This window comes from Contarinia nasturtii, unplaced genomic scaffold (assembly GCF_009176525.2).
Source record: "Contarinia nasturtii isolate CC-2019 unplaced genomic scaffold, AAFC_CNas_1.1 Cnas_scaffold_493, whole genome shotgun sequence".
NCBI lineage: Eukaryota > Metazoa > Arthropoda > Insecta > Diptera > Cecidomyiidae > Contarinia > Contarinia nasturtii.
In genome coordinates this window covers 3,470,655-3,480,442 of record NW_022197846.1, presented here as the reverse complement: position 1 = coordinate 3,480,442, position 9,788 = coordinate 3,470,655, and the positions used below count along the sequence as shown (strand labels likewise).

Here is a 9,788-nt window from a genome sequence, read left to right as displayed (position 1 = left end):
GAATCCATATCGACAATTTATCGCAATTTTCAAATGGATTTTCTCAAAGCACCAACGAAAAACAGAGGTATACTGCAATAATGGCACTATGACGAATTTGCATTTGGTCCGGGATGCGGTTTGATACGAATCCACAACATACGTATAGTTTTATTGTCTACACAAATGTTAGTGTTGTTGTTGTCTTGTTCTGACTTTTTTTCGTTTTTGGTGTATTGCTTTTCTCATGGCAGACAGCTTGCGTTTAATCGAAACAACGAGAGAACATTGACATAAACAGCTAAGGAATGCTGAACGATGGTGTATCCTTGTATTGCCATTGGATATTTTATATTTTGCTGAACACGGTAGTTTTTTTTCTTTCTTTTATAAAGTAGCTACACAAAAAGGTAGATAAAAAGCGCAGACAATTTCGAGAAGTACTCGCAAGCAGAGCACAGAATGAAAAAAAAAACCAAAGTATAAATGGAATTGAATTGTACAGAGATGGAATGGGAGAAACAGTTCTATCATGAACCTTTTGATCATCAGCAATGCGTTTCGTTTCCATGAATCGGGCAAACGCGCGCTCGGTAAAAGTTCCTTTTCTTTTGTTCTTCGTGCTTTTTTTTCTTCACATTCTGCCATTTCCAATTTCCATACAAATCGAACGAGGAATTGATTGGGCGAATATATATACATAGTATACAAACATACAATTTTCGCAATGATGATGATGCACACAATGTGATTCGAAGCCAAAAAGCGTCGGCTCAAGATTCAAGAATTCGAGAACGGAAGAGAAATTGAACGAATAAAAAAAAGAGTCACACACGAGCAGCGAACGGTTGTAGCGAGATCGACTCTTAATGCCATTGCGCACATTTTACATGAACAGAGATCGTAAAATGAAATGGAAGCCAAACATATATTTCGCAAGATATTTATCATATTCATGAGCACATGCTACTCTTTCAGGTTTGGTTATTTTTTCGTCTTATTTTGTTTTTTTTTTTTTTTTTTTTTTCATTGTGCGCTTGCTTGCCCTTTCTCGCAATTCACTTCTCGTTCTATTTCGAAACGATTTGGTTCTCTCATTCGCCCTTGTTATAATGTTTTTCAGCTACTATACAATCTCTGTCGTATAATCATTGATCGTTGGGAGTTGAACAACAAAAAATGAAGAAGAAAATGAATGCACATATCGAATAATGGAACAAAAGTGCAAACAAATCGGAACCAAGTAACATTTACGACGTATAATTTCAAAAATTCAAGCCAACACATAAACACACAATGGCAAAAGTGAGGCTCAACTATCACAATTGTATCTATTTGCGCATATTGAGCTATGGGGAGCTGAAATAAAGCAAAAAAAAAAGAGAAACGAACACAGAAGTCGTCGATTTATTTCGATAGAAAACAAAAAAAGCCAATGAATTCGAGGGAATGCGTATAAATCATTACGAGCAATGAATATTCGGGTACTACCTTCAATTCGGTTTAGTAGAATCTATCATTTTCAATTGTTCACATTGAACTTTGGAGCAATCACACCCCGCACAAATCGATGTGAATCTTTGTTGTTATTTTTTTTCGCCATATTCTACCATTGTGTTGCGCAACATCAAAATAATAATTTCACAATGTATAGCATATTTCAAGTGAATCGTTTTGATCAAATTACCGATTCGGAATTTTAAAGAAGCAGCCGTTGATAATAAATAATAATAGAAAAAAATTGAGAAAAAAATCGGTTAAAAATTTAATGAATGCGTACCGATTTCATTTGAAATTATTAACAATAATATGTTTTGAGAAGAACGAGAGAGAGAGAGAGAGAGAGAGAGAAATCTGCGTCCAAACGAGAGACAACGAACAAACATACAGAGCGAACAAAAAAGTTGATGATTTTCCCACTGATGCTGTATTACACTTGTGAATATTCAATTTGTGAGCGCAAACAGCAGCAGTATCAGGCAACATGAATGTGAATGAAGATAAAAACGAACCAATAATCTTGCTCACTGAACATTTATTAATAATGATCACATGTTGTATAGGCCGACAGAAACATGCCACTATATGTGGCGCAGATCAGACATAAAATCACACAAAACACTCACACCGGTAGCACTTGTTCAAGTAACACAATCTATTAGATTAGTAAGTGAACAAAAGACAAAGCGCGCCTCACAAACGCACCGATAATCGTTTCGCTCTCGTTCGATCATTCGTAATTGGTGAGGTTGCCATTGTCATCGCACACTGTGTCTTTATCTATCGTTGTTATTTGTTTCCATGAGTTTTTTTTCTCTCTCTCTCTCTCTCTCTCTCAGTTCTCTGGATACTACTAAAATGCCATGGCCAAAACAACCAAGCGAAATTTCTCGCCAGCTTAGACGATCGTCTTCGTCATCATCATCGTCGTCGTCGATCTCATCGTTGCCCTTCTTCTTCTTCTTGTTGTTACTACAAATTCCCAGTTACGTTCGCAATTCACAAGCAAATAATAATAAATAATAATTTGTTTTATATAATTATCTACGAGAGCATCAACAATAGCGCCATTGTTTGGGGTATTTGAAGCGCTGAGAAAAAAAAAGAACAAGATTCAATACAAAGAAGATCGATGTTTTGTTCATCGGGAAAAAAAGAGAAGACGTTACCCAGCGTTAGAAGCAGTTATAGAAAGCAAATCGAAATAACCAAATAAGAATTGTTACTTTCAAAGCAATAATCATTCAAATTGATTATATTTAGAGTATCGTTAGGTTGATGGGGATTCACTTTGCTTTGTATTCTTTTCTTCATTGACGTCAAATGATCTGAAAGAAACGACATACAGGTGTTTGCTATGTTAATAACAAGTACAACTCATTTCCTTCTGGATTCTTGCTTGATCATCGGCACAATGTAATATATCTATATCCACGTTCATTCTCACAGCTCAAAATCAAAACTGGAAAAAAAATAAAAAGAAACAAAAAAAACGCATAAAATTTCGACCAATCTGAAATCAAAACACGGCTCAATAAAGTAAACGAGCGATAAAAATATAACCATTTTTAATAGCGTTTGCGAATATACTGTTTGCTGCTGTTTCACGAACGCATAAATCAATGGTTTGTATCTCTTTAAAATTATGATTTATTTCACATTAATGTGCATATTAAAACATTGAATTAGTTTTCGCATTTGTGGTTTTCATACATGCGTGCGATGTGTGGCATTATGATCACCATTTCAAGTCCATCAAACCCAAATAGTAGTATGGTGTATGGTGTGTGTGTGTGTATTTAATACTACTTTTAGCAATTGTAATTTATGCTTTTCGGAAATGTACTCTTGGCGTACATGCACCATGTCTGAGCGCCACAATCACACAACACTGAACATGCAGTTGCATGTGCTCAAATTCACATTAATGTGTACGAAAGAAATGTTGAGAGAAAAGACGATCGTATACAATATTTTGATGGCCAATGTTGATATTATTTGACGTTTTAAATGCATTTTCCGTAAAATAATCTCGCATATTTTTTTGTGTGCAAAAACACTCGAGAAATGGTTATGTCTTTATTACGACTTTGTGCTATAATTTACATCCGCGCCAATGTCTTCGGTTGACTCTCAGTTGGATATGTATCAATATTTATGGTATAAACGTTAGATTTATGAATTACGAAAAGGAAAAACACGAACTAAAAAAATAATCAAACATTACCTATGTACATATCGTGTTTTGAAATTGCTGCCTAAATATCATAAAAAGAAACATAATAGTTCCAATTTTTAATAAATTTTGGTTTCTTTCTTCTTTTTTTTGCAGGCTGTTCGGTCCAAAAAGATGTGCTCGTTGCATGGCCTCGATAAGTTCCTCAGAGCTCGTGATGCGTGCTCGCCACTTAGTATTTCATGTTAGATGTTTTTCATGTACCGTGTGCAATTCACCGTTAACAAAAGGCGATCAATTCGGTATGCGTGATTCATCAATATATTGTCGTTCACATTATGAAATAGCATTGGAATCACCGACAACAACATCCACACCATTGGGTATGACATGCCAGTATTCACAGTATGGTTCATCACCAAATGGTCATACAAGCCCAAGCAGTAATGAAAATGCGGCCATGAAAATGGGCTCATCGAGCGGATACTTTGGACCACCTACACCACATTCAATGACCGGCACCGGTTTACCACAAACGCCACGCCAAAAAGGACGTCCACGAAAACGGAAACCAAAAGATATCGAAGCAATGACCACAAATTTGGGTAAGTTTTTTTTTTCATTCGATGCACGTATAGTAATTAACTCTGAGCTTTGTTGAAGACACTTACATACATTGTTTAAAAATGGTTGAAAACAAAGATTTTGTAATCCCAAAAAGTTGAGTCAAAATCAGACATTATAATGAGATATTTTCAGCCAGATGAATCAACTCAGCCAGATATCGTCAGGAGCTGAAATGGAGTGAAAACAATAAAAGTGAATCACTCCTATTGTTTTCACTAAATTTCAGCTCCTGACGATATCTGGCTGAAAATATCTCATTATAATGTCTGGTCAAAATCGACCAATTTCATTTTATGAAAAACATTTCTTCTAAGTTTGAAGACAATTTTTTTTGTGACTGGCACATTTGAAAATAATCGTCAAAAAAGAGAAAAAAATATTCACTCATTCAGAGATGTTGACGTATTTTTCGCACAGCCTTGTTAATTTAGCACATATTTCGATTGTGTCATTTTGTAAAAACGTTCTTTTTTTTATTGGCAACAAGAATTTGGTGACTTCAAATTCGCATTTCATTCAGGGATTTAAATGATGTAAAAAGGCGAAGAAAAATAAAAAATCTTACGAATAATCTTCATCCGGTGTGTACGAAAATGCGATTCATTTAAATTTACAAGTTGTTTACGAGATTCTTCTTTTCCCACTAACACACAAAGATTATATTCTTTACGGTAGAAGAAGAAGAAGAAACGGAAAATAAGCAAAGCTGATTGTGATACGGTGGCAGAGTGAGCGCAGCAGATAAACCGCAAAATCTTTACGTACACAAAGCAAAAGTTACGGAGAAAATCTGCCAACTATTTGTATATTACAAGGGAATCAAATGCGATTAGCGATTTAACGTCCTAAATGATCTTTTAGTGTGCTCAAATGCGCGCGCGCGTATCGTTCATTTTCTCTTTTAGCGCGCTCTCTCACTTTCCGTTTTCTATCGTTGTTTCTCTTCAATTTTTTAATTTTTGCATACATATCGATACGAATTTATTTTATTGCCGTTCATTTATTTTTCTGCAATTTTTAAGTGCTGTTTAAAGAAAGTGACGACAAAAAAACCGAATTCATTAGCAACAAGACAGACAAATGCATGCATGCATACAACTCGTTCAAAAAAATATTGACCAGAAAAATAAAATGTTTTAAGCATTCGCTAAAAATGGTTGGGCTTTGTTTTGAGATATTGTCACTTGCCTGCCTGCTTCCTTTGAATGCTTCGATCACTGTGCTGCTATGCATTTAATTGCTTTCCAACTTGATGTTATCTTGTTAAAGTCAGCTTTATTTATACTTAATATTTATTTTAATCTATACATTTTACATTTTCACAAACATTTTTCGCCCATTTGGTTGTGGCTCTTGATTGTCGAATTACATTCAACAAATAATTAATTTGTTGCAAAATGCGATGACTACGATGAAGACGGCGACGACGACATAACTTCAGATGAAACTGTTCATGGGAAATGAGACGGAGTGAGAAAGAGAAAGATAGCATCAACAAATCCAAATGTGTTGATCACACAGCCCACAATTAATGCATCTCGATGTCACAGAGTCCACATTCAGTTATCTCATTCAATGGATAACCTCTTCTTCAAGTTTTCTTTCTCTGTTTCCTTTGTCTGGCTACATAAAATAATATAGATGGTGATTTTTGCAGTCATTTTTACATTTCCTTATCTCGGCCAGGAACAGTTCACTTTTTTAAATTGTACTGTATTTTCTCGATCGTTCCCTTTTCTTTTCTCTTCCATGTTAGGCTTTTAAAGAAGCTTGAAGTATCAATTTAGCTAGATTATTCAATACTCAGGTCATTCCAACAATCACTTTTATTAGAGTAGTTTCGATTAACCTGAATTTGATATTGATTTTTATTATTGTTATTGTTTCACTAATATGAAATGAATTGAAAGCTTCTCTTCAGCATTGCAGACAAATCAGTGTTTTAAAAAAGGATTGCTATTGCCTAGTGATAAGTAATGTACAAAGGAGGGAAGAGAGGGGGTTCTGGTGATTTCGGATGCATGAAACATCGACTTGATGAAAATATTACTTGTATCGAACATTAAAAGAGAGAAAACATTGGTTGTAATTCCCAAAAATGTGTGAATGTGTATTTCCAACATTGTTATTGCCCGAATGAAATATTTTTTCGGATGCAGCAACAACAAAAAAAACACGTCACTTCCCACGGTGCACAATTCAAGTTGATGGAATACAAACAGAACGATTTTTTGAATGTGTTGCCGATCAGGGTGATCGGCTTTATGATTCTCTATCAAAACGACAACAAAAACCGAGCATCAAATGAAAAACACCATCGTGAGTACTGTACAGAGTGAAAGAGATAAAGAATTTATGCTCATTTTTTGAAGAGTAATAAAGCATGTGGCTGTGAAATTCTAACAAAACAAAATGCATCGAAATACTGAGAAATAGATGGTCATAAAAATCCGCACAATAATAAAAAAAAATCTCGCAACGTTTTTAATCGTAAAAAATATCGAAATGGAAGAGGGAGAAAAAAACGAAAAAACTTGAAGCAAAATAACATTATTTACAGCCTGTAATTTAAACTTTGAAACCGTGTATTTTTTTTCTTTCTGAATGTACAGCATATAAAAGGAATTGAATATGGAAGGATGGATAATCCTTTGAACACCGACTCATCGTTCACCTGAAAATAAATAAATATACATGAATGTATGAACTCTGGCTTTTTTGGATGTTTTGTTGTTGTTATTGTTATTCTTCTCTGTTTCAAGTGGTGCTGTGTTAGATGATGATGTGCCACTCTTCAAATCTGGAAGGCATACGTATACTGAATAGATAGATTAAAAGGATATACATTCATTTTATTATCAAATTGCATTGTTGAAGTCGAACAAAAAACACATATATAATAATAATAAAGAAATCGACAAAAGTACAACTGATGGGGCAATCGAGTAATATTTTTTCACCTTCGAAGAAGCACATTCACACATACTACCTGCGTCGTTCGGTAGATGAAAACGAGCAGAGAGGCGCCTACCGGCCACTTGTTCATATATTCTGCATTTTTTGGATTTCGTTTTCGAAATTGTTTGTTTCATGCGAATGGAATCACCAAAAAAGGGAGAACGCTAAATCGACAGACCTCGATCGTTCACCAAAATATTTCAATTAATTTATCTATATGTCATTTTGTTAATGTGTATGTGTGTCAGAGATATCGATTGAAAATCTCACATAGACTTTATTGAATGTTTGTATCTTAATCTTAGTCCTTCTTTTTTTCGCCTTGTTTTACGATTAGATTTGAACTCGGAGTATTTGGAGTTAGGTTTTGGACGCGGTGGTCCATTGAGTGCGGCATCACGAGCTAAACGGATGCGAACCTCATTTAAACATCATCAATTACGAACTATGAAATCCTACTTTGCAATCAATCACAATCCGGATGCAAAAGATCTGAAACAATTGTCACAGAAGACTGGCTTGCCCAAAAGAGTTTTACAAGTGAGTATTTTTCGATATATTAGCATTCGTCTCTTCTATTCTGCATTTATTTATGCGCTTTGTTTATTACAAATGCAACACTCGATATGCAATTGTTCGTTAATTGAAATCAACGAGATATTTGAACTGTGATTTAAATTACAATCTCTTTTTTTCCACTTTTTTCTTCTTTTTTTTTTTGGCGAATGTGCGCGCTTAAGGTATGGTTCCAAAACGCTCGAGCTAAATGGCGTAGAATGATGATGAAACAAGATGGAAAAGGTAGTGATAAAGGTGACGGTTCACTAGATTTAGATAGCTACAGTCATAGCCCAACATCGTTTATAATGGGAGTTGGAGGACCACCCAGCCCAAATTCAATTGATTAACAGTTGAAATTAAGGCAATGCTTAATCGGATTGATCTCATTGCATGAACGAATTCTATAGCAAAAATCAGCTGATGTGTGCCGTTTGCATGCACTACGTTAATAAGTAAAAAAAAAAAGTAAAAAAAAAAAAATCACTACCATACACAAATTCCGCCTTCTTCTCCCTCATACGACAACATAATATAATGCAAAACCAACACAGATGATGCCAAATGCAGGATGAAGTTTTATCAAGACAAATCACAAACGAAAACCCGAATCGAAAATTGTTTACATGCAAATTCAGATCGCATTAACATCCTAGTTCAATTTCAAACGTACACCCCAAACACTTCAATTTATGTGTTTTTTCCCCTTATCTTTGGCAAAATGGCCTTTTTTATAAATTGAACTCAATTGGAAATAAACTCGCAATATACCAGTGCTATGTTATACTAGCTATATTTCCAATGAATATTTTCGAAATGTAGCGAAGAAAGCAAAACCTATATTTATATGTATATCAAATGTCAAAATCCGTCGGAAAGACGCAAAATTAATTTTAGGGATAATTCAGGGATCAATTTGCACGTTTTTTTTATTTTCTTTCTAAAGAAAATGTTTGATTGAAAATTCCATCATTTTCGTTTTTAACACTTTCGTATAAAATACAAGTGTACTAAACATATAGTCGCGCACAAACATACACGTTCTAATCAATAGAATTGTTTTAAATATCAATATGATTCGACCTGGTGACTGGAAATTAAGAAAAAATTATAAGTAAACTTTCAAGACCAAATCATTCTATGTAATTAGATCGCAATTGCGAAACAACAATTGCACACATTTCGTATAATTGTCTATAAAATGAAAATGGAGTCGTTAATAGATGCAGACGGTAAATTCAAAGAAAGATCTTCGTTTTGTCCAGTTTTTTTACCTTTTTTAACTCATATACCAATAGTACATTAAAATTTGTAATTTATTTTAAACTTCAAACCCAAAAAAAAAACGAAAGAATACTTTTTTCCAGCCAAAAAAGTATAGCGGAATATCTGTTTGAATTGAATTCTATCCGTGTTCGATTATAGTTGTACTTCTTTCGAACTAACTTAATTTTACTAAAATATAGAAACTATTTATATGTGTATAGAATTTATCAGCAAAAAAAAAAACAATGAAAAAAATATTAAAATCATCTGTAGCATGTAATCAATCCAAGCAGATGAGCAGAAAAAATCAAGAGGTGAAGTTAGTTCAATGTAATTCACAACTGTTTTTTTTTTAGATTACCTAAGCACAGAGCATAGAACATATTTGAGATATATAGAAAAAGATGGGTTTTTGTGTTTCTTTTTTAAATTAAAATCTAAACAATTCTTAAATAAAAAAAAAAGAAATAATAATTATTAAGAATAAATGGTGAAGTGCGTACGTTTTAAGTGAACCCAAAAAAGACGATAGTGTTAAGTTAATTAAATAAAGATGAACAATTGTAAAATATTGAAAAATGGGCAAATTTAAATTTTGGAGCCCTCGAGATGCAAAGTGAAAAATAAAAACTGAATGTGTATTTAAAAAATAGAAATTTCGTCGTTTTTTCTCTTCTTCTTCAAGTTAAGACGGAAATCTGTGGATCACTCCAAATGAATTGAA

At 33.8% G+C, this 9,788-nt stretch overlaps 1 protein-coding gene across 1 annotated transcript; it reads left to right on the top strand.

Annotated features, from left to right (window-relative positions):
* Positions 1-2,990: 2,990 nt before the first annotated feature.
* Positions 2,991-9,307, top strand: LOC116339250 (protein apterous-like). The gene is made up of 4 exons (XM_031765024.1): positions 2,991-3,104; positions 3,812-4,260; positions 7,578-7,780; positions 7,981-9,307. Exons 2-4 carry the CDS (start codon positions 3,843-3,845, stop codon positions 8,146-8,148), a joined length of 789 nt encoding a protein of 262 aa, XP_031620884.1. The 5' UTR covers positions 2,991-3,104; positions 3,812-3,842; the 3' UTR covers positions 8,149-9,307.
* The last annotated feature ends 481 nt before the right edge of the window (positions 9,308-9,788 follow it).

Bases quoted from the DNA above. Each gene is read 5' to 3' on its own strand.
- LOC116339250 (XM_031765024.1), top strand. From the start codon at position 3,843: ATGGCCTCGATAAGTTCCTCAGAGCTCGTGATGCGTGCTCGCCACTTA. The intron at 4,261-7,577 runs GTAAGTTTTTTT...TTTTACGATTAG, and splicing joins AGCAATGACCACAAATTTGG to ATTTGAACTCGGAGTATTTG. The intron at 7,781-7,980 runs GTGAGTATTTTT...TGCGCGCTTAAG, and splicing joins TGCCCAAAAGAGTTTTACAA to GTATGGTTCCAAAACGCTCG.